The 25,914-nt window shown below is 40.6% G+C and overlaps 1 protein-coding gene across 2 annotated transcripts in view; it reads right to left on the bottom strand.

Annotated features, from left to right (window-relative positions):
* The window catches only part of dennd5a (DENN/MADD domain containing 5A), a 257,488-nt gene that overhangs the window by 192,807 nt on the left and 38,767 nt on the right, over positions 1–25,914 (bottom strand). The window contains exons 2-4 of one of the 2 annotated variants that reach the window (XM_072592284.1): positions 14,439–14,504; positions 13,446–13,555; positions 2,561–3,221 (exon numbers count right to left, since the gene is read on the bottom strand). In XM_072592284.1, the coding sequence (XP_072448385.1) occupies positions 2,561–3,221; positions 13,446–13,555; positions 14,439–14,504 (837 nt within the window). The remainder of the gene's footprint in view (positions 1–2,560; positions 3,222–13,445; positions 13,556–14,438; positions 14,505–25,914) is intronic. The other variant, XM_072592285.1, reaches the window with a different exon arrangement.

Below are 25,914 nucleotides of genomic sequence, written 5' to 3'. Positions count from 1 at the left end.
GAAATAATAGCATAGTGGAATAAACTTAGATAACTCACAGAATATTGTCATATGTTGCCAGAAGTCTACAATCATAACAATCTGACACAAATGTTAACATAGGATTTGACAGTACAAAATAATCAAATGATTAGATTCCATCCATGTGTAAAGGCTATTTGAGTTAACGAGGCAAAGGTGGACAAAGGGACAAAACTTAGCTATTTTTATACTCCTTTCCCTTTGAGGTAAAGGGCAGCTTTCCATTTACCTTCCCTATCACCTGCTGAACATGTATGCTAACTCATTATGATTCAGGCTTGAAGATTCTCAAATCTCCCACTTCAATAGAGTCAGCGACATTCGTGGGCAGTTCCAATGTAATTCCATTGATCTTTAGCAAGAAAACATTAAACGGATTAAAACAAAATTGAATTCTTGAGTAACTCCAGAACTGACATCTTAATCACTCACACAAACCCAGCTAACCACTCAGCTGCCTGAACACCAGCCTAACCATCCTGCTGACCACGCCATCATTACCTCATCTACATACTGACTCACTCATTCATCCACACACCCGTCCACTCATATTCATAGACAGGTCATTGAAATTTACCACACAGCAGCTAGTTCCATAAAGAAAGGGGACGAATCCTGTCTTCCTCCCAAATCTACTCTGCTTTGCCAGCACTTCCCAAGGGTGCTGTACTCCACATTTCTGGAAACAAAGGGTAGTGATTAACGGCTCCATTTCGAAATGGCAGGCAGTGACCAGTGGGGTACCGCAGGGATCCGTGCTGGGACCGCAGCTTTTTACAATATATGTAAATGATATAGAAGATGGTATCAGCAATAACATTAGCAAATTTGCTGATGACACAAAGCTAGGTGGTAGGGTGAAATGTGATGAGGATGTTAGGGGATTACAGGGTGACCTGGACAAGTTAGGTGAGTGGGCAGATGCATGGCAGATGCAGTTTAATGTGGATAAATGTCTGGTTATCCACTTTGGTGGCAAGAACAGGAAGGCAGATTACTACCTCAATGGTATCAAATTAGGTAAAGGGGCTGTTCAGAGAGATCTGGGTGTTCTTGTACACCAGTCAATGAAGGCAAGCATGCAGGTACAGCAGGTCGTGAAGAAGGCTAATAGCATGCTGGCCTTCGTAACAAGAGGGATTGAGTATAGAAGCAAAGAGGTGCTTCTGCAGCTGTACAGGGCCCTGGTGAGACCACACCTGGAGTACTGTGTACAGTTCTGGTCTCCAAATTTGAGGAAAGACATTCTGGCTATTGAGGGAGTGCAGCGTAGGTTCACGAGGTCAATTCCTGGAATGGCAGGATTGCCTTACACGGAAAGACTGAAGCGACTGGGCTTGTATACCCTTGAGTTTAGAAGACTGAGAGGGGATCTGATTGAAACGTATAGGCTTATGAAAGGATTGGACACTCTGGCAGGAGGGAACATATTTCCGTTGATGGGGGAGTGCCGAACCAGAGGACACAACTTAAAAATACGGGGTAGACCATTTAGGACAGAGATGAGGAGAAACTACTTCACACAGAGAGTGGTGGCTGTGTGGAATGCTCTGCCCCAGAGGGCAGTGGAGGCCCAGTCTCTGGATTCTTTTAAGAAAGAATTGGATAGAGCTCTTAAAGATAGTGGAGTCAAGGGGTATGGAGATAAGGCTGGAACAGGATACTAATTAGGAATGATCAGCCATGATCATATTGAATGGCGGTGCAGGCTCGAAGGGCAGAATGGCCTACTCCTGCATCTATTGTCTATTGTCTATTGTCTATTGTCTAAAAGCCAGACTCAGAAGGTTCTGGAAGAAATGTGGAACAACATCAAGTCAGGGGATTTTCCAGTGGAGTGGCAATGAGACAATGATTGCCAATCTTCTGAAGATCTAACACCATGTTTAATCCCCTTGACTATGCCTCGCATAATCACCTCAAAATACTGACGGTCCTATCACCTGAACACATCAATTTTATGAATAACTTGTTTACTCATGCTATCAACTAGTTATCATCTAATTGTCCTTCTAAGTCTTCGTTCACAAGTTTCTGAAGACTTCCAGAAAATATGTTTCTTTTCTCCATTGGGTTGGCTGGAAGCTTATTTTTCACATTTGCCTTTAATTCTCTACACACAATAATTCTTGCAATTTTTGTCACTGGATTCAACTTTAACATATATTTCAGTTTTTAAAAATGTTAGTATTATCCAAACTTTTAAGTTATGGAACTTAAGATGCAGCCCTATTCTGCCATATCAAGTTGATGCACCTATATTTACCAATGTTTCATCAGTTAATTTTGTTCCAACTTATTCATTTTCCCTTAAGTCTTTCCATTGTTCGCTCTTCTTATTGTGTTTGTGATTCTGTATTTTCCTTCTCTATTTTAATACTGAAACTGAATCAATACTTCCCAGCTAGAATAGGATGAGAACATCATGATCAATATCATAAATCATTACCTCTGTAACCTTGCAGGTCTACTACTATTTTCTGCGGTATTAGCTGGTACTTCTATCAAATGTAAAATGAATTATGAATGATGGACTTACGTTGGGAATACAGCAGGATTTGAATCTCCAGCAATGCACAGGTGAAGAGCTGTAGTACATTTTCCAGACCCAATAGTTCAAACATCTCATTAATTGGAAAGTCAAAAAGTGGTAACTCATTGGTGCTTGGCCTTTGACAAACAATGGGACCGTATACACCCAGAAATTTTAAGGACCTCCCTGCTGGTGGCAAAGGCACCTCGTACAGTATGTTGTAAACATAACTTTCTAGTGGTAAAGGTGGAGGTTGAAGAGAAGTCACAGCTTGATGGAGTTGCTCAAGCACCTTCTTACAAGCTTGCATGAAAGGCATCGGTGCAATCAAGCAAATGCATTTCGAAACATACAGAGTGTCCTTGCTAATATCATAAGAATTGAAACGCTGTAGTTTTGTCATGCCACTGCAGTTATCAGAGTTACTCTCAGAAGAGTTTATGCAGATTGTAGACGAAGTATGAAGGATGTCATATTGTTCTGCATTATGCATGTGATACAAAGTTTGCATTGCACTGCAGATCTGTTTACTAGCCACCTCTTCATAAAATGTGAGGGCAAATCCATAGGTGCGGGAACCATCTTCTCGGGTGATGATAAACGAATGGAATTGTGGATCTCGGTTGTCAGACTGTGTTTTAAAGGAAAGCCCTTTGGGCATGCAGAGCTTTAACACAAAACAAAACAAGAGTTAGATATAAACACAACAGTGCAAAACATTCGACTTTAAAACATGGACTTAAAAACTGGTGTCCACAGGTTCTTGAGAATAGAGATCCCAAAAGAACCCAGCAAGCCATCACATTGTCGACCTGAGATTTAAGCAATATGTTCACAAGCCTTCATATTTTTTCCTTCAACTTTTACATGGTATTTATGGCAGAGAACGAGGCCATTAGCCAATGGGTGAATGCCAGTGTTTCTACAACACAAGGCTTAGCCCACCTGACTTCACCTTATCCTATCGTCCTATCTTTTTGTTATTTTGTTTTCATGACCTTATCTAGCTTCCTAGTAAATACACCAACACAGCTCACTTCAATCCTCCAAAGGCTCACCATTAAAGAAAAGGAGAATAGGTTAGTATATCTAGAGACCTATTCACATCTTACATCTGTTGCTATCCACTAAAGTAAATTTTCTACAATGAAGATGCAGTTTTGGTTTGAACAGTCTTTGGAATTTGGACAATGTTTATTGTGATGAAATAAATGATGAAACCCAGAAGCGAGGGAGCTAAGTTACTATGGGATAGTGGTAGCCCACACAAAAGCATAATTGGTCAAGATAAAACCTAAGTATTCATTCAGCTAGCTGAAATCAGTAACTTCTTCAAACTAGTCTCCAACCAATTGTATTCAAAGTCACAGAAATTGACTGAAGAAAACAAAACACAATTCTTTGTGGCAATTTGAATGTGCGTTGTACAGGGATTCCTAAATTTTATTTAACTATAGGGGTAATATTGTCAACAATGCTTGCTCTTAAAATTAGATAATATATTATTCATATATTTTGTTTAAAATCAGCAGCCTGGTTTATAAAGATCATACAAACATTGCAGGTGCCCAAAACCTGTTCTGCTGTGCAAGATTAAAAATGAGTAGTTGGATTCATTTATACAATACTCACCAGTTAAAATCATGTGGAACAGTAGAAAAATGGAATAAGAAATAAACACTTATTGGTCCAGATTTTGCATTAAGAATGACAGCCAAAAGCACTCATCATTACTTTGGAGTAAATCAAACAGCAACTTCCATGAGCAGTTACTGTCTGAGGTACCCTGCTAGTTGGTAAGCTACATTTCACTCAATGTGGCATTGACATCAATCTGGTGAGACCAGTGTGCTTGCAAATCATACAACTAGGGAGTGCAGAGTTCTTTAAACTAAATGTTGGAATGAAATAGTCTATTGATGAAATGTGATAAATTAAAGAGAGAGGACAAGACAAGAAAGCAAGATAATAAGGGTAAAAGCAAATTATTGCAGATGCTAGAATCTGTACTGAAAACAAAAAGTGCTGGAAATAACAGCAAGTGAGGCAACATTCGTGGAGACAGAGCTAGGTAACGTTTCAAGTCTAGAAGACTCTTCATACACTTAATAATAAGGGTAATAATGTTATATCAATGGCAAGGAGAGACAGAGAGTACAAACTGCCAGGAAATAAGGCTAATGGTTACAAAAATAGTAAAAAGATAGAACTAAGGATCTGTATCTAAAGTGTTTGCATTTGAAACAAAATTAACAAATTGATAGCTAGAAATAGATATGTTTGTTCTAATAGTCATCGTAGAGACATGGCTGTAAGATGATAAAGGATAATATTCAAGAGTACATAATATTTGGAAGGACAGGAAGCTCGGAAACGGTGTAGGGTAGCTATGTTAACTGAGGATAACATCATTACAATATTGAGAGTGACCTTAGTTCTAAAGGTCAAGATGTAGAATTGCTTTGGGTTGAGACAAGGAAAGAGTAACCTCAAATTCAACTTATGGAATTAGTTTACAGATCCCCAAATAGTAGTTATGCTGTAGGACAGGGTTTGCAGGAAAAAAGGCTTGTCGAAGAGGACAGTGATAACTTTGAGTGATTTTAATCCACATATGGATTGAACAAATCAAGTTAGTAAAGAAATGCTGGAAAATGAGTATAATAATCTGTTTTTCAATACAGTCCTTACGTTAGCATTCGAGAGCCAAACAAAGAGCATGCTATTCATGTCTTTCTATTGACCAGATTAAGGATGGCCTTATAGTAAAGGCTATCTGAGGAATTTCAATATAGAAACATAGAAGATAAGAGCAAGAGGAGGTCATTTGGCCCTTTGAACCTGCTCTGCCATTCATCACAATTATGGCTGATCATCCAACTCAATAGCCTAATCCTGCTTTCTCCACGTAACCTTTGATCCCATTCACCCCAAGTGCTATATCTAGCCACCTCTTGAATACATTCAATATTGTGGCATCAACTACTTCCTATGGTACTAATTCCACAGGCTCACTACTCTTTGGGTGAAAAAATTTCCCCTTATCTCGGTCCTAAATGGTCTACCCTGAATCCTCAGACTGTGACCTCCTGGTTCTGGATGCACCCACCATTGGGAACATCCTCCCTATATCTAGCCTATCTAGTCCTGTTAGAATTTTTATAAGTCTCTGTGTGATCCCTCCTTATTTGTCTGAACTCCAGCAAAAACAATCCTAACCTAGTCAATATCTCCTCATATGTCAGTCCCACCAACCCCACAATCAGCCTGGTAAACTTTTGCTGCACCTCCCTCGAGAGCAAGAGTATCCTTCCTCAGAAAAGGAGACCAAAACTGCACACAATATTCTAAGTGTAGTCTCACCAAGGCCCTGCATGACTGCAACAACACATCTCTGCTCATGTACTCTAAACATCTTGCAATAAAGGCCAACATACCATTTGCCTTCTTTACCGCCTACTGCACCCGTATACTTACCTTCAGTGACTGGTGGAGAATGACATTCAGATCCCACTGCATACTCCCCTCTCACAATTTACAGCCATTCAGGTAGTAATCTGCCTCTAGTTTTTGCTTCCAAATTAAGTAACCTTACATTTATCCAAACTGTACTGCATCTGTCATTGATTTGCCCACTCACCCAACCTGTACAGATCTTGAAGGATCTCTGCATCCTTGTCACAGTTCACCCTCCCACCCAACTTGATATAATCTGCAAAAGATAATTACAAATTGAATAAAAGCTTTCAATTCCATGAGACTAGTGACAAGAAAGAAAACTGAACCCACTATTCATAAAATAAATGAAGAATGATGACAAACAGAGAAATTAGACTGAGAGAAAGCTACCTAAAATATAAAAATACATAGTGACAGTTTCTACATATATTTAAGTAGGGAAAAAGCAAAGTGATCATTGGTCTGCTAAAAGAGTCTGGGGAATTAATAATAGAAAATGCGGTTTTGCATTTCACAATTTTATTTTGTCAGTCGTCACTGTAGAAAACACAAATAGCAATCCTAATGAGAAAATGGAGAGTACTGAGAAAATTATTAGAACAAGAGACTGCTAAGTCCCCAAAACCTGATGGACGTCAGGTCATAGAGATGTACAGCACAGAAATAGACCCTTTAGTCCAAATCATCCATGCTGACCAGATATCCTAAACTTATCTATTCTCAATTACCAGCCCATATCCCTCTAAACTCTTCCTATTCATACACTCATCCAGATGCCTTTTAAAATGTTGTAATTGCACCAATCTCCATCACTTCCTCTGGCAGCTCATTCCATATACGCACCATTCTCTGTGCAAAAAAGTTTCCCCTTATGTTGCTTTTAAATTTTTCCCCTCTCACCTTAAACCTATGCCCTCTAGTTCTGGACTCACCCACCCCAGGGTAAAACACCTTGTCTATTTACCCTATCCATGTCCCTCATGATTATAAACCTCTTCACCCTAGGTTTAAAAATGAAATAGCTACTGAGATAGGGGATGCATTAGTTTTAATTTTCCAAGAAGGAATTAGACAGATAGCTGGAAACAGCTATTTAGCAGTTTAATGCCATCAGGCAGAGTCAATATGGTTTTGTGAAAGAAAAATCATGTTTGACTACTTTATTAAAAGTTCTTCAAGGAAGTAACAAAGAACATGAATAAATGGGAATGTAGATGTAGTGCACTTGGAGTTCCAGAAGGCATTTGACAAGTTACACATCCAAGGTTTCAACACAAAATTAGAGTTTGCCATGTAGTTGATAACATATTAGGAATTATGTTAGAATTACTCAAGGATTATTTGACTAAGAGAAAACAGCATAGGTATGAATGGATCATTTTGAAGTTAAAACGATGTAACAAATGGAACACCACAAGGCTCAATACCAAGGCTTCAATTCATGACAATTTATACTAATGATTTAGACAAGGGGTTCCTGCTCCTAATTTATATTTCGTATGTTTGTCTGTGACCTTGACTTCGTACTCTACATTCCCAAAACAAGGATAACATTTTCTCAGCATTTGTCCTGCAGTAGAGGAGACACATTGGATTCAAAACATTATCTCGGTTTCTTTCTCCACAAATGCCTCTACACATGCCGAGATTCTCTAGCATTTCCTGTTTGTATTTCTATGCACTGTACTCTTAGATAGCTTCACCTATGTTCTGTGTAATTGTTGCAAAACTTCTTTGCCGTTTTACTCCAAATCCTTTAGGACAAAAGCCAATAGACAATTTCATCCTGAATTGCTTGTTGTATTTGCAACTTGTGATCATGTACAAGCCAGCCAAGCCCCTGTGATTGCAGGGATTTTCTCAACTCTTCCCATTCAAATAAAATTTTGCTATTTTGCTTTTTTTTCTATCCAAGTGGGTAACTTCACTTTTGAGCATATTGTATATTCCATCTGCTACATCTTTGCCCTCTCACCCAACCTATCTATATCCCTCTACAGTCTCTTTATATCCTCCCCACCATGTAGTTTGCCATCTAGCTTTCTAGTATCAGGAAACAGGAGTACATTATCTTCATCTTCCAAGCGTTGGGTAAGCCTTAGGCTATCAGGAAGTAAGTTACTCGGTGCAGGATTCGGAGCCTCTGACCTCCTCTTGGAGCCACAGTAATTATATGGTTAGTCCAGTTTAGTTTAGTTTCTGTTCAATGGTAACCCTCAGGATGCTAAGAGTGGAGGAATTCAGCAATGGCAATGCCATTGAATGTCAAAAGGTTACAGTTAGATTCACTGTTGTTGAAGATGGTCATTCCCGGCTCCAACCTGGATATTGTCCTAGTCTTGTTGCATATGAATATGGACTGCTTCAGTACATGGAGTCACAAATCATGCTGACTATTGTACAACCATCATGAATGCCCCACTTCTGACCTTAAAATGGCATGAAGGACACTAATGAAGCAGCTGAAGATGATTGAGCAAAGGACACTTGCAAAGATGTCATGATGCTGAAGTGACTGACCGCCAACAACCACAACCACTTTCTTTTGTGTCAGTTATGACTCTAACCAGTGGAGCATTCTCACCCTAACCATTTTACTAGGGATCCTTGATTCCACAGGAGGTGAAATATAGCCTTGCTGTCAAGGGCAGCCACTGTCACTTCACTTCCAGAATTCAACTCTTTAGTTCATGTTTGAACTAACATTATAATGAGGTTAGGAGCTGAATGGCACTGGTGGAAACCAAACTGAGTGTCAGTGAGTAGTTTATTGCTCAGCTAATACTACATAACAGTACTGTCGATGACATCCTCCATCCAATGTTCATTCTAAGCAGTGTGACCAATCTGGGCTATGCTCTCAGCATTTAGTCCCACATTCAGAAGTTGCTACGGCACATGGTCTTCAGAGGCAAGACAAAAAAATGTAGTTTCCATCATTTTACTAATGATTGAAAGTAGACTTAAGATTGGAATTGACCCCTGCTTTTTATGCACAGGACTTATTTGGCAGAATGCCAGGTAGATGCCAGTGTTGGAGCTGTACTGGAACAGCTTAGCTAAGGGCACGGTATGTTCAAGACTTTAGTACTTTTGCTGGAATGTTATCTGGATCCGTAGACTTTACAGTACCCAGTGCCTCCAATCATTTATTGATATCAGGTGGAGTGAATTGAATTGGCCTGAAGACTGACATCTGTGATGCTGGGGACCTTGGGAGGAGGCTGGGATCATCCACTTAAAACATCTGGCTGAAAGTTGTTGCAAATGCTTCAGCCTGATGTTTTGCACTGTTGTGCTGAGCTCCCCCATTATCGAAGATAGGATGTTTGTACTCCCTCCTGCTCCGTTGAGCTGTTCAATTGTCCACCATCATTTACGACGAATGTGACAGGACTGCAGAACTTAGATCTGATCCATTGCTTGTGGTATTGCTTAGCTCCATCTGTCATTATTTGCTTTTTGCTGTTTGGCACACAATTAGTCCAGTAGGTTTACCAGACTGATACATAAGTAAACCTGGTGCTGCTACCCTCTTGTACCCTGCATTGAACCAAGGTTAATCCTCTATCATGAAGGTGGTAAGATGGGGCAGATTGTGTTGGGAGTACAATTTGATTGCTGTTGATGGTCAAAGCCATTCATGGATGCCCTCTCTGAACTTGCTAGATCTGATCGAATTTATCCTATTTAGCACAGTGATAGTGCCACTCATTTTGACAAAGGATATCCTCAATGGAAGACATGATTTCATCTCCACAAGCACTGTGCAGTGGTCACTTTTATCAATACTGTAGTGGACAGATGCATCTGTGGCAGGCAATTTTACAATGGGAATTTACAAATCAGCACATCCCTAAGCTATTCTCATATTCTTTTTCCTTTTCAATTTCTTAGCCCTCCTTTGTTAAATTTTAAAATCTACACAATCCTCAAATTTACTACATTTTTGGCAACATGGTAAGTCTTTTCCTTTGAACTCCTCTTGCTAAACACAGTTGAACCACATTTTCTGCATGATTGTTGTGCCTTAAAAAGGGATTATAAAGTTGTTCAAATCATATATTCATTCTTCAAATACTAATTACTGCTTGACAAGTAAACAATCTAACATTCAATTGAAGTCTGATATAACATGAATCAATATCTGTAAATTTGCTTATAATGTAGCATTTCACAGTTCCCAAATGAGCTGTATCTTACTCCCACAGCACAACTCACAGAATCCATTCCCCTCCATGTGGGCAATGTCTTGCCCCTCAGACTTAACCCAAGATCCAGTTCCAAGGAGACAATGCCCTAAAATAGCCTCATTCTTGACTAGACACCCTTCTCAGCCTCAACCCTATTCTCAGACTTGGACAGGCCTTGACTACTCCACTCTTCCCTCCTCCCCTCCCAGACTCAACTCTTCTTCTCCTCCCTATAACCCATCAGACTATCTCCCAACACAGTGAGCTGACACACTCCTGAACCCAACACAACTCCCCACTCTGCCTCAGCTCAACTAACCCATCACAACCCTGACCCCTTGTATCCCCAACTGGGCCCATCTCCAACTCTTTGCATATCTCACATTGTCAAGAGTGTGGCGCTGGGAAAACACAGCAGGTCAGGCAGCATCTGAGGAGCTGGAGTATCAATGTTTCAGGTATAAGCCCTTCACCAGAAATGATGAAGGGCTTATGCTATCTCTCACAATGTGGCCACTCCTGACATATACAGACTTGCTCCAAAGATAACCCTCCCTCACCCAAACCTGACATCTACCTCAGTCTGGAAGAAAGTGAGGACTGCAGATATTGGAAATCAGAGTAGAGAGTGTGGTGCTAGAAAAGCACAGCAGGTCAGGCAGCATCCGAGGAGCAGTAAAATCTATGAAGAGCTTATGCCCAAAACGTCGATTCTCCTGCTCCTCAGATGCTGCCTGACCTGCTGTGCATTTCCAGCACCATACTCTCGGCATCTAACTTAGTCTGGCCTGACTGGACTTCTGCCTTGGATTCCCAACTTGCACCTACACCATACGCACACCCACCCCCAACTTACTTTCCCACAATAACTCTTTCCCCACCATGACCCTCTCTGCACACTGGAACCTCTTTCCCCATGTAGCAAATCTTGCTGTGGCCTGCTACCCATCCACTGCTGCTGCTGCTCTCAGTCTACCTCTCCCCATCTTAAACTCAACCACCCACTATTCCCTGTTTTGTTCCTGCCAGTTCCCACCCCTTGCCCTCACAGTGACATCTTCTCCCCTGCCCTTTACTCACGCCGTCCCCCCCCACCCCATGCAACCAATATTACCCTCACCCTGGGGACACTTCCTCTGTTCCTTTGCAACCCAGTCTTAACCACTCCTCTACAACTCCCTTTTTACTCCTTTCTTCCTCTGTCATGAATCCCTCTTTTCCCTTTGCACTCCACCATGGAATACCTCTTTCCCTCTCCTCCTCCATGACTCTCTTTTGTCATCTCTCGTCCTTCACCGTGACTCCCTCTTGCATTCCACTCAACCTGTGCCATGACACTATTTTGTCTCCCTCCACTTCAATTACCTCTTTCCCATCCTCCGCTGTGACTCACTCTTTCAGTCAGCTTCCTCCTTACTACACGGTGACACAGTGGTTAGCACTGCTACCTCACAGCGCCAGAGACCTGGGTTCAATTCCTGCCTCAGGCGACTGACTGTGTGGAGTTTGCATGTTCTCCCCGTGTCTGCATGGGTTTCCTCCAGGTACTCCCACAATCCAAAGATGTGCAGGCCAGGTGAATTGGCCATGCTAAATTGCCCGTAGTGTTAGGTAAAGGGGTAAATGTAGGGGTATGGGTGGGTTGCGCTTTGGCGGGTCGGGGTGGACTTGTTGGGCCGAAGGGCCTGTTTTCACACTGTAAGTAATCTACTCCTCCATAACTCTTCTCTTTTATCCACCCTCTTGTTGCCTTCTCTTCCCTGCTCTCTGCCCATCTTCCAACATTCCTCTTCCCCCCCTACCATCTTCCTTATGACCTCATTGTCCCTCTACTCTCCTGCCTCTCCTACCTATTTATGATGTCACTCTCTTCCCACCCCCTTAGCCCATCCTCCCAATATCCCTCTCTTACCTGCTTCCCCACCCTTCCAATGTTTCCTTCCTCCTCAATTTCTCTTCCACCATACTCACTTCCCTGCCATAATCTGCCACGCTATCCACTTCCATCTTCTCTGTCCTTCTCTCTTCCGCTGTCCATCTCTCTCCTTCGCTACCACAGCTCTGATACCATCTTCTCTTTCCCACATAACAAACTTCTCTCCTCACCTGTAATCAATTGATTTCTTTTCCTTTCTTCCCCTGCTCCCACAGCTCTGACTGTCCCCAGCTTCAATTCTTCCTTCACTGTGGTTCTAACTCCTCTCCCATGATTGCCCACCTCATTACCGCCCCAACACCACCTCCCCAAGTCCATTATGTATTTTACAATAAAGTACTGGAAGTTTCAATAAACTTGTTTTTTCAATCTTAAATTAGATTATCTTTTAGTGAACCCCATCCCTATTAGGCTTCCAGACATTTTTACTGGTTGTTCTGCTATAACGTGACAGTAGCATTCCTCTGCAACCTCATTCTATAGAAAATCGTGCAATGAAAAGCTGCTATGGAAAATCACTATATAAGCTCAGCATAAAGTTTCCATTATCCAAACAGCACCCACAATTTGTCAATCACGTTATACCCAATTCGCGTTGATGAAACGCGGATTCTACTAGAATGACCTGTATAGAGCTTGGCAAGAGAAATTTGAGTTACCAGTCCACCACCTGTACTATCATTCGTGGTGTTCCATTATGCTGCTTTGCCAGTGCCCAAGAGTTGAAACACAGCCTTGGAACTACAGATCAGTGAATCTAACCTTAATCATAGACAAGTCAATAGAAGTAATCAAATGTGTTTTTATAAAGTCACTATATAATATAGACCTACAAAGAGCACTCAGCATAACTTCAGAAGGTATTTTCAAATGAGGCAGGCCACCTAACCTGTCACAACACAAGTCTACTCACATTGCAGCACCTGATTGTTTTTAACGTGATAACTAGATGTTCAAATCAAATACTTTATCTTCGAAGTCCATTGCATATAACAATTACGACTTAAATAATAAGATGTGGAGATTAATTTATCTTCCCTTCCCAATTTGCAATCTCTGGGCTATACACATTGGCTAATTACAGGGATAATTGACTTCCAGACATTTAACAGGGAAAAAGGCATTGTTTAATTGTTGTCCCTCCACAAGGGGAAGCATCTGCCATAAGCTTAAGCTTTCATTTCAATGTATGGCCCAGATTTGAACCTCAACACATGAATGCATACCAAGGATTCAGAATGCAAAACAAGCAATATATTTATGGATTTAGACCAGCTTCTCAGAACATGCTATATATACTAACCATCCCAACAGCATCCTGGTCAAAAGGGTTCCATTCCACATTTTCTGGATAATGAGCCAACACTTTGGATTTAAAAGTTCTTCGTAATGGACTCTGCTCATAGTTTTCACCTGAATGAAAAACAAAAAAAAATATACAGAATGATAACGGTTTTCCCATCCTGGACACAAATATAAAAGTACAGCAGTGACCAAAATCCAAGAAAAGATAGATTAAGTCACCCTACAAAAAGAAAGGCAAGATTCATTAAGTACTCATCATAAAAGTGATCAAGAATGCATAAAGATTCTTACACAGCAAATGCTGTAAAATATTATTTAAGATCAAAATTTATATAGCTTTAAATGTGCATAACAAAGCTTTAAAAAGTGCAGTGCCGACTTTTGTAAATCCAGTTTAAAAATGGTGCAGTTTCAATTTTTTTAAATTGTTTTAATTCAAAAAGATTTATTGCACAAGTTTGAAAACTTTTTTTAATCCAAAAGCGATATTAGCTTAAATAGAATATTTTTTGCGAATCTGATAATGCCTCTATTCTAAACAATTCTTTAGTGTTATTCCTTTAAAATTCCAATAGATTAACAAATAATGCCAATTGTTAAGATTATTTTTTCCACTAGAAACAACTATCATTAGCCATTATTGTACTGTTCAGGATTAATCAAGAGAAAGCTACTAGCACTGCCAACTGGTCTTTGTTCCACAAAAATCAAAGCTTGCTATGGTTTGGAATTGTATCAGATAAAGAGAAAAACACACAAAAGAGAGAGCTTGCACGTTTTCAAAAGGAGGAGGAGCTTTGTGAATCACCACAGTTTTTTTTAAAAAGGCTGTTCCAAGAGCTGTATCCAGGCAAGGCGCCTAAAATACAATCTGGAAGTTCCATCACCTGCTAAGCAACATTGCTGTGAGAAAGAAGGATCTGGAAAGTTAAAAGATCAAAAGGTCACTAGAGCCACAGGGATGACATAGGACCATCAGAAGGGATTTTACCTTCATCTGTACTTGAACTGACACGGCCATCTCTGCCTTTAGAAGCCTGTAAGAGCTGGCATAAAGCTATATAATAAATAAAATAACAATTAATTACAAATTTATTTGTTTATGATACATATAATAAGAGAAAAGAAATGAGTGCGTTAATATAAGTGTGCAAAAGATACCAGACAAATACAAATACTGAATGGATGCTTTCATGAAAAGTAAGTGGCAGTTTTCCATAACTGGTATAACATTTACCATTTTGCCATGTTTACTTCTAACATATAACAGCAAATTATCTCAACACTTATAACAAGCACAGTGTTAAAACCATTTTTGAAGTGATTAATAAGAACTTTGAATTTGTTCACTTATATGAACAAAGACTTTGCTGATACTTTTTAAAAAACTGAATCAAAATCATTTATTTGGAATTTGAAAATCTATTGATCCTATCTAGGACTAAATATAAATACAACTCTCAAAAGTTCTAACAATTTGAAACATAGAAATAAAGACAAAGAACTGCGGATGTTGGAAATCTGAAATGAAAGCAAAACATTCTGAAGAAACTCAGGTCTGGCAGTATCTGTTGAGAAAAATACAGAGTTGAAGCTTTGAGTCCAGTGACTCTTCACCAGAACTGAAAATAACTGGGAAAAGGTGGTATTTATATTAATGATGGCGTGGGGTGAGTCAACAGAATACATGGAGGAGGAACCAAAGGAAAGCGAGAGGTAAAAAGGACAGGTAGGCAAACAAACAGACTGCTGTTGAGAAGCCGAGAGAGAGAAAAATGCTCTTTAGTATGCTAATGAGAAGTGTAAATGGTTGAAAATGGGTTGGCTGGGCTGGGAGCAATTCGTACAAGACAGCACCTAGGAGTATGGAGAAAGGACAACAAACAGGACTCTGGAATTGTTAAACTCCATGTTGAGTTCTGAAGGCTGAGAGGGACAGAAGTGGAAGAGGAGGTGTTTTTTCTCCAGCTTGCATTGAGCCTCACCGGAACACTGCAGCAGGCCTGCAACAGAAACATTGACATGGGAGCATGATAATATGTTGAAATGGCAAGCAATTGGAAGTTCGGGGTTCATTTTTACAGAGAAAGCATATGTGTTCGGGAATGCAGTCGGACAGTCTAGGTTTCACCTCCCCATTTTACTGGAGACCACATTGTGAGCAGCAAATACAGTAGACTAGATTGAATGAAATGCAGGTAAATCACTGCTTCATTTGGAAAGTGGAGCTTAGAATAGTGAGGATGGTGGCGGTAAAGGGCAAGCCATACATCTGCAACAGCATGGAAAAATGCCTGGAGTATAGGGAGGTCTTAGAGTGAAACAGGTATGGACCAATGCCTCAGAGAGAGCAGTCCCTGTGGATTGCTGTCACATTAGGATAATATGTAGCATTATGCAGAATTTCATTTTTTCCTTTACCAAATGAGTGTGTTTATTTATGTTTTGGGCTACTTAGAGGGACAACATTTACATTTCCTTACGACAAATTGTGTGCATTAACTAATTATACATCTTCATTGAATGGATTTCATTTTGTAATAAATTGAATGCATTGTCACACTGATCCCACTACTTCATGGGTCACAACAAAATTTAAAATTAGAGTACCCAGGTCTTGATATGGACATATACGTTTTCTTTATATTAGATTTATAATGTAGATGGTGGAAATGACAGCTTCTGATTCTTTGGATATGAAGGCTGATTGGATGAAAAGAAAACACCAGGGGCCCACCTATTATTGTTATGGGAGGTGAAGGAATGGGTGAAAGTTGAAGAGCAAGAAATGGGTTCGACAAAGTGTGATGGGTCAGACAAAGAATGATGCCAGCAGTTTAAATGTATTTTCTGCACCAGCTCAGGTTATCTCAAAGGATTTTCCTTCGCACACTCTCCCCTTGCCTGAGTGATCACCCTCGAGTTAAACCACCACCAGTTGTCTCCCTCTAATGAGGCAGCAAGCCAGATGGTCTGATAGAATTACGGTGACTTTACCTTCACCTTTAATTGGCGCTGCTTCCCACTTTCATATGAAACTGGAAAAAGTTTCAGAGAGCCCTGTCAACCACAGTGATGGGGAATCCTTGGTGGAGGTAAAAGGCAGACATTTCTGAGACACCCATCCTGAAGTTGGCATTATCAGAACAGATGCGAAGGAGGCAGAGAAACTGTGAGAATGGAACGGAGTCCTTATAGGAAGCAGAGAGCGTGAGGATTTGTAGCCAAGGTAACTGAAAGAGTCATTGGCCTTGTAATGGAGTTTGGTGGCCAACATGGAGATGCAAAGAAGGAAAGGGTGGAAACTGAAAGCAAAATTGATAACTTTTTCCAGTTTCAGATGAGAGTGAGAAGCGGCACCAACTTTAGGTGAAGGTAAAGTCAACATAATCCTATCCGACCATCGGGCTGCTGTCTCATTAGAGAGACAACTAGTGGTGGTTTAACCTACGAGTCATTACTCAGGCAAGGAGAGAGGTTGCGAAGGAAAATTCTTCAAGGTAACCTGAACTGGTACAGTAATTAAACTTACACTAACTGACTCCTGATTATCTCATCGACATACTGGAGTTCTGGAGAGGGACCCAAGTAGGAACCTTCTAAGTAACTCAGACAGACAGGCATAACTAGGACCCATGCAGGTACCCATTGCCATGCCTTTGATCCAAGAAAAATGAGCAGAATTAAAGGCAAAATGATTCAAAGTTTGACTGAGGAGTTCTAGTCCAGGACCGGCACCTTGTTGGCATGTAGTGCCTTTCCACTGGCACGCTCGGGAAGGGTGGGGGATGGTTGATTTGATATGCTGGCACATGGACTTTAATGCTTCATTGTACATTATTGCACAATACTAATGTACATGCAAAGTTTTTTCCACGTGCAATCAGTCATTTTGAATATTCCTCATTTTACATTGAAGGATGTAGGATGCTTGACATCTTAACTGGTTAGCTAGGCCAGATGAGCTGACCTTTGATGTTGCTAGCAATCTGGATGCCCTCGTCATTTTCAACAAACCAGTCCCCATGCTTCTTGGTGGTAGATCCAATTGCAATTTTGATGAGTTTACCAGAGTTCTGGAATGGAATCAGCAATGAGGTCAGAACATTGTAGTCTGATCTTTAGGTTTGCTTGGTCTCCATCTCAGGAAGCTGTAGATTGCCAGTTGCCTACTCAAAATTTCTTTGATAGATTGTCTCACGGTATGTTCTTGGGCATAGGCTTGAGATGCAAGTTCAGCTATGTATCATAATCAGCACTGGGCACAACTCTAATATGCAGGAAATCCTTGAGGTCACACTTGTACACCAAGACATAGTCTATTAGGTGTTATTTTCTCTTCAAATGCTGGTAAGTGCTGGAGAGTCACAGCAAGTTAACAACACCTCGCCTTTCACCTGGGTACCTCGCAGCCATCAGGATTCAACATTAAGTTTAATAATTTCAGAACATAATCACCCTCCTCCATGTTCATTTCCTCCCTCAACAACCTAGAGTGTGATCAGATGAAAAAAATTCAATGCCGAGCAACACAACAGTTTACGGAGCGGTTGACAAAAAAATTAGGATTGGAAGACTTCAAAAGGATAAAGGGAAAAGTGACAGAAATTTTGAAACATTATTCTGGAGAAGAATGAGGATTTTAAAATATTGTATCACTCAGACATGGCTACAAAAAAAATCATGATTAAGAATTAAAAATTACATTGATTTATAATACTCTTGCTTTTTTAAATCAATGTATACGTTGAGGTGCAATAGGGGTGGTATATTCAAAGTTTGTGAGAAGATTTGTAGCTTGGGTGCTCGTTGTTGTGGTTCTGTTCGCCGAGCTGGGAATTTGTTTTGCAGACGTTTCGTCCCAAATCTAGGTGACATCCTCAGTGCTTGGGAGCCTCCTGTGAAGCGCTTCTGTGATGTTTCCTCCGGCATTTATAGTGGTTTGTCTCTGCCGCTTCCGGTTGTCAGTTCCAGCTGTCCGCTGCAGTGGCCGGTATATTGGGTCCAGGTCGATGTGTTTGTTGATAGAATCTGTGGATGAGTGCCATGCCTCTAGGAATTCCCTGGCTGTTCTCTGTTTGGCTTGTCCTATAATAGTAGTGTTGTCCCAGTCGAACTAATGTTGTTTGTCATCCGCGTGTCATTTCGTAGCTAGTTGGATGGATACGGATCGTCAGGTGTCTTCCTGTTTGTCCTATGTAGTGTTTTGTGCAGTCCTTGCATGTGATTTTGTACACTACGTTGGTTTTGCTCATGCTGGGTATCGGGCCCTTTGTCCTGGTGAGTTGTTGTCCGAGAGTGGCTGTTGGTTTGTGTTCTGTTTTGAGTCCTAGTGGTCGTAGTAGTCTAGCTGTCAGTTCAAAATGTCTTGATGTATGGTAACGTGGCTAGTCTTTTGGGTTGTCGCATGTCCTCATTCCGTTGTCTTTCCCTTAGGCATCTGTTGATAAAATTGCGGGGGTATCGTTTTTGGCAAATACATTGTAGAGGTGTTCTTCTTCCTCTTTTTGCAGTTCTGGTGTGCTGCAGTGTGTTGTGGCCCTTTTGAACAGGGTCTTGATTCTTTTGTGTGTGTTGGGGTGGTTGCTTTCGTAGTTCAGGACTTGGTCTGTGTGTGTGGCTTTCCTGTATACCTTTGTGGTGAATTCTCCGTTCAGTGTTCTCTGTACTATCACATCTAGGAATGGGAGTTGGTTGTCCTTTTATTCCTCTCTAGTGAATCTGATTCCTGTGAGTGTAGCGTTGATGATTCGGTGTGTGTTTTCTATTTCTGTGTTTTTAATTATTACTAAGGTGTCATCTACATATCTGACTCAGAGTTTGGGTTGAATTTGCGGTAAGACTGTTTGTTCTAATCTTTTCATTACTGCTTCTGCTAGGAGTCCAGAGATTGGTGAGCCCATGGGTGTGCCGGTGATTTGTTCATATATTTGGTTGTTGAATGTGAAGAGTGTTGTGAGGCACAGGTCCAGTAGTTTGAGTATGCAGTCTTTGTTGATAGGTTCCCTGTCTTGTTGTCTGTGCTGTATGTCCAGCAGGTTGGCTATTGTTTCTCTGGCTAGGGGGTGGTATACATCACACGTGTAGAACAAAGTGGAAAGAAGGAACATGAAGCAGATTTTTTTGCCTCAATATCAAAAATCAGCCAATTCATTCTTTCCTGCACTACGGAATGCCATGCAGGTCTGCAATAGGGCTCCACTGACACATCAGAATGCATAGATGACTAGTTACAAACAAGATGTGAGGAATGCATTGTTGCACTGTCACAACAAAATTTAAAATTAGAGTACCCAAATTTTGATGTGGACATATATGTTTTCTTTATATTAGACTTAGAATGAAAAGATCCATCAACCAGCTTTCTTCAATAATTAAAAAATTATCAATTTTTTTACAAAATTGTCAACTTATTATAAAATGAAGATGTACAATTAGTTAACGCACACAAATTGTAGTAAGAAAATGTAAATGCTGTCCCTCTAAGCTGCCCAAAACATATATAAACACAGTCATTTGGAAAAGGGGAAAAAGAAATTTTGCATTAATCTGCTTTCAAAAGACAACTTGCTGGACATGGGTCCGTCCAAAAACATGCCCACCACCAATATCAGGCTCACCAGCCGACAGTTCCTTGGCTTTTCCTTACCACCTACCTTAAATAGGGGCACCATGTTAGCCAACTTCCAGTCTTCCGGCACCTCACCTGTGGCTATTGATGATACAAATATCACAGTAAAGGGCCCAGCAATCACTTCTCTAGTTTCCCAAAAAGGTCCAGGGTACATCTGATCAGATCCTGGGGATTTATCCATTTTTATGTGTTTTAAGGCATCCAACATCTCCTCCTCTGTAATATGGATATTTTTCAAGATGTTGCAGTTTATATCCCCACGTTCTATATCCTCCTCCACAGTAAATGCTGATGCAAAATACTCATTTACTATCTCTTTCATCGCCTGCAGCTCCACACACAGGTGGCCTTGCTGATCGTTAAGAGACCCTATTCTTTCCCTAGTTACCCTTTTGTCCTTAAATGTATTTATAGAATCCTTTTGGATTCTCTTTAACCCCGTTTGCCAAAGCTATCTCATGTCCCCTTTTTCCCCTCCTGATTTCCCTCTTAAATATACTCTTACTGCATTTATACTCTTCTCGAGAATCATTCAATCTCTGCTGTCAATGCCAACCATTGCTTTCTTGTTATTCTTGACCAAAACCACAATTTCTCTCATCATTCAGCATTCCCTACACGTACCAGCCTTGTCCTTCACCCCAATAGGAGCATACTGTCTCTGAACTCTTGTTATCTCATTTTTGAAGGCTTCCCATTTTCCAGTCAACCCTTTCCCTGCGAACATCCACCTCCAATCAACTTTAGACAGTTCTTGCCTAATACCATCAAAATTGGCTTTCCTCCAATTTAGAACTTTAAGTTTTAGATATGGTTTCTCCTTTCCCATCACTATTTTGAAACTAATAGAATTATGGTCACTGGCCCCAAACTGCTCCCCCACCGACACCTCAGTAACCTGCCTTGCCTTATTTTCCATGACAAGGTCAGGTTTTACACCACCTACAATCAGATCCCACCACCAGAGATATATTTCCCTCCCTACTCCTACCTGCATTCTGCAGAGACCATTCCTTCGCGGCTCCCCCATTAGGTCCACACCCCCCACCGACCCACCCTCCACTCCTAGCATCTTCCCTTGCTGCTGCAAGAAGTGTGAAACCTGCACCCACACCTCCCTCCTCACCTCCATCCAAAGCCCCAAAGGATCTTTCCACATCCGGCAGAGATTTTCTGTATATCCAAGTACCTCACCCATTGTTTCCTTTGCTCTCCTCTACATTGGGGAAATAGGATGCCAACACGCGGAACGTTTCAGGGAACATCTCTGGGACACACCCAACAAACAGCCCCACTACCCTGTGGCCGACCACTTCAGCTCTCCCTCCGTCTCCGCCAAAGATATGAAAGTCTTGGGCTTCCTTCACAGCCACCTGACACCTGGAGAAAGAACACCTTATCTCCTGCCTTGGGACCCTCCAACCACACAGCATCAACATTGACTTCATTAGTTTCCTCGTCTCTCCTCCATCACTCCCCCACCTCATCCCAGGTCCAACCCTCCAACTCGCCCTCTTGAACTGTCCTACCTGTCCATCTTCCTTCCCACCTATCTGCTACACCCTCACCTCCAATCTACCAACATCACCCCCCCACCTGTATCCAACAGAGTCTTCTCAGCTACCTTCCCCCCAATCCATGCTCCTATTTATCCCTCAGCATCCCCTACACCCCCACACACATTCTTGATGAACAGTCTATGCCCAAAACATTGACTCTCCTACTCCTCAGATGCTACCTGACCTACTGTGCTTTTCCAGCACCACACTTTTCGTCTATGAAAAAGGGACAGTCAACCAGAGTGTCATGCAAGGACTAGTCTCTTTGGAATGCAAAAATTGGAGGAGGAGGAGATGTGTCAATTAGTGACATCATGCTAGAGGTGTCAGTTGAATACAGAACTGGTGGAATAGAAGATAGTGACAGAAGGAACCCTATTGTGGTTCTGCAAGGGAGGGAAAGTGCAAAAGCAGGAATGCAGACAATGTGGTGGACATGATTGAGTGCCATTTCAGATATAGTGTGGGGAATCCTTGGTTGCAGAGAAAAAAAATGATACCCCAAAAGCACTGTTGCACAAAGCTGCATCATCAGAACAGGTGCAACAGGTACAGAGTAACTGGCAGAATGCAATGGAATTATCGGTGTAGGTTGTAAGAAAGTGAAGTTGAAGTGTTGAGAAAGTCAGTGGGTTTATAATGAAAATCAATGGAAAAGAAATAGAAACTGAGTAGTTCATGAAAGTCCTTGGAGAGTTGAAAAAGGAACATTTCTTCAAATTTTCACCATTCGCTCAAACTCAAAGTTAAAGAGGTTTTCTAATTCAGTATAATAGCAGGGACACAATCATCAAAATAATGGTGTAAAAATAATCCAGAACAAATGCACCAACTTAAATGACAGACTGTTCAACGAGAGAACAAATGGAAACTAGCTGGACCTCCATTCAAGGAAGGAACAAGACCCCGTGAATAGTCCTAATGGGGCTGGAGATTGAGCCGGAAGTACAGAGAGATTGAACACTCATACCATGGGAAAATGAGATGGTAATTAGGGTATGACAATTGGAAACTGAAATGATGTCAGAAGATGTAAAAAAGTAGGGAGAAGCCAGACAAGGAGAGAAAAGATTAAATTAAGGTTTAAGGAAATCAGGTTGGTGGGGTAGCAACAAGCAAATAAGTCTAACAGAGCAGTCTGTTTATGACTTTGGTGAAGGAGGCAGAAGCAAGCTGTTCAGACTTGGAGGACTATGAGGTAGAAGGCTGTGAAGGGAAGATCAGAGGATATTAGGTCGATTATTGTTCTGAAAACAATGACATGATGTTTAGTGGTGTGTCAGAAGGACAAGTGTCAGAGAGTAGATATTCAGCCTCTGCAAGATAGCAAACAATGTTTCTGACAGAGACTGTGCCTTATTAGCAGCTTTGACAATCATAAACTGAGAACACAGTGCAGCAAGTTCAGAGAGAGAGATAAATTAATGCAAGTGAGGGGAGAAAAGAAATTGAAATGGTTGGTATAACACCAGCAGTTTTCAATGAAAAGGTCAATACACTGGATGGGCAAGAGGTCAGGTGAAGATGTTCATGTGGAAGGAGACAGGTAAAAAGAGACTATTAAGCAGGGAGAGGACATCTAGCCAAAGAAGTGGACATAAAGGCATAAAATTGATGGAAAAAATACTCATTATAATGCCAAAATCAAAATTCATTAAGCTGATGATACAAGTGGATAAAACTGAGATCATTTAGCATTAAAGAGAGGAAGTTTGAAGGGTTATGCATTCATGATAACGAGTGAGATTAGAAGGAATGGGGTCAGAGGACATGGAAGGGCAAGAGAAACATAGAGGGGTGCAGTACCCATGTGTTTTTGGAGCTTACAGTCCTTAACATCCAAAGAAACAGAAAAGGTTTTTCTTAAAAGGATCAGGTGAATTGAAGAACGAAACCAAACTGTTTTGAGATAGAGCAAAAAACGTCAGGATTACATATGAAGTGACAAATGGCAAATGGCACTTTGCGTGTACCTCAGGATGAGGTGAGAAGAACAATCTGAGGAATGGTAAATGCTGAGGAGATATCTGTAATCATGGGTGGATCCAAAACACAATCCCATTTCCCAGTTCTGATGAAACATCATAGGCTTGAACTGTTGACATTGTTTCTCTCCAAAGATGTTACTAATCTGCTGAATATTTCCAGCATTTTTTGTGTTGTATTAAAAATGAAATATATTCAATGACACAGCCTCCGCTGCTTGTTGGAGGAAGAGAATTTCAAAGTCTCAGCATTACCTGGGAGATGTCTCATTTCAAAATTATGCCCTCTATTTCTAGCTTCCCCCACAACAGATAACATCTTTTTCGCACCTAACTCCGCTAAGCCCCCTCAAAATCTTCATGTTTCAATAAAATTCTTCTCAACTCCAATACTTGTCAAACATGTCCACTTTTCCGAGGAGATAAACTCCTCTTTTCAACATAGTTAGCCTTCTCTAAGTGTCTTGTAATTCATGTAATGTCCACCTAAAAAGGTAAATAAAACTGCAGTTTCAGTACATTTGTAATGAAACTTCCCTACGTTTGCAATAAAGGGCTAATGTTTGGTTTCCCTTTCTAATTACTTTTGGTACGTACATGCTGACTTTGGTGATTCATGTCGATGAAGTTCCTCTACGCCACAATCTTTCACCACTTAAATCATATTTTGCTTTTCTTATTCTTTTTACCAAAAACATAGAACCTCACCTTATCCTACATTGAGTTGTAACTGCCAATTTTCTGCCCCTCACAACCTATCCATATCCTTTTGCAAACTGCTTATGCCCTGTTTATAGTTTACTTTCTTACCTATCTTTGATTCTTCGGCAAATACGGCTACAAAACAGTTGGCAAGTTTATGCAAATCACTCATGCAGAACATTAATAGTTAAGCCACAAGGACTAATCTCTTGGCACCCCACTTCTCAACTTGAAAATGATCCAATTATCCTGACTCACTGTTTGCTATTCATTAATTCATGAATCCTCTATCTATGCTAATATATCCCTCCAACACCATGAGTTCTTATCTTGAACAATAACCTTTAGTGTGTCATCTTATCAATTGGGTATTGGAAATTTAAATACACTGCACATACAGATTCCCAAAGATCTCTGAAAGAAGCTCAACTCAGAGCTGAGCAATACACCAAAGTGCTAGATTTCTGACAGTCTTGGCTAACGGTACAGGAGGCTATAAGAATTACAAGTCTCTAAAAATCTTCGACTGTCAAGACCAAAGGACAGTCCATTGTTATGTCAATATTAAGCTGGCAGTAATTTAGGTTCATCAGTGATTTTATTACCTCTCAGCATGACTTTGGCAATACGTTTCTGCCCAGCCTACACTGCATTACACAGCAAATAATTTGATGAGTGTTCTATATTTGAGGAACACAGAAATAAAGATTAAAAACTTGCATTTTAAAAAAATGGGACCAGATTGCTCTGGACCAAAAATCTATTTTCTGAACACTGGTTCCCTCTTACCTCTATGATGACTGAAGTTACAAATTGAATGAAAATGAATTGGTACTTGCATAGCTGTGATTGAATATTAGAAAACTGTGGTGACAGCACTTCACTTTCACAGTATTATTTTGGAAAAGCAGCTGAAGCACTAGCAAGAATAATGCACCAACTATAATTCGGTTTTGCTTATTTGCACAGTGAGACAAGACACATCTTTTTCTCACTCCTCCATGCACATGAATATTGTTAATATTAAATTTTGGATTTTCTCACCCTCAGGACAGATTGTTCCTTTTGCAAATACCTTTAAAGACTAAATAAGCATGTTGTTTCTCATTGTATGAAATCAGTAATACTAATAATTTAGCAATTGATCACTACCAAACATGATACAATTTGGTCAATTTGATAACATTATTTTCATTTTTAGCTTACTGAGTTTGGTTTGTTCCATAGCTTATTGACATATAGTAGTGGATGAGAAGAAATTTCCCCCAACTAAATTTTGAGAATACTGAAACAATTTATTTCATTCCCTGTAATGACTCTATCTACTTCCTGACCTTTGTCTGAGGTGGCAACCTCAGTGAGCGATTTAACTTAAAATAAAACTTTTGACTTTCTCATTATCAGCAGTATCACCTCTGTAGCATGACTTGTCTCCACTTTACCCCGAGCCCTTGGCTGAGGTAATCCTGATATTATGGATGAACTGACATTAATGCAGTGTACTGGATTAGTGGTGCTGAAAGAGCACAGCAGTTCAGGCAGCATCCAACAAGCAGCAAAATCGACGTTTCGGGCAAAAGCCCTTTA

Source organism: Chiloscyllium punctatum, chromosome 22, assembly GCF_047496795.1.
Source record: "Chiloscyllium punctatum isolate Juve2018m chromosome 22, sChiPun1.3, whole genome shotgun sequence".
Taxonomy (NCBI): Eukaryota; Metazoa; Chordata; class Chondrichthyes; order Orectolobiformes; family Hemiscylliidae; genus Chiloscyllium; species Chiloscyllium punctatum.
The sequence above is the reverse complement of the archived record's forward strand: the minus strand, read 5'-3'. Positions and strand labels throughout refer to the sequence as shown.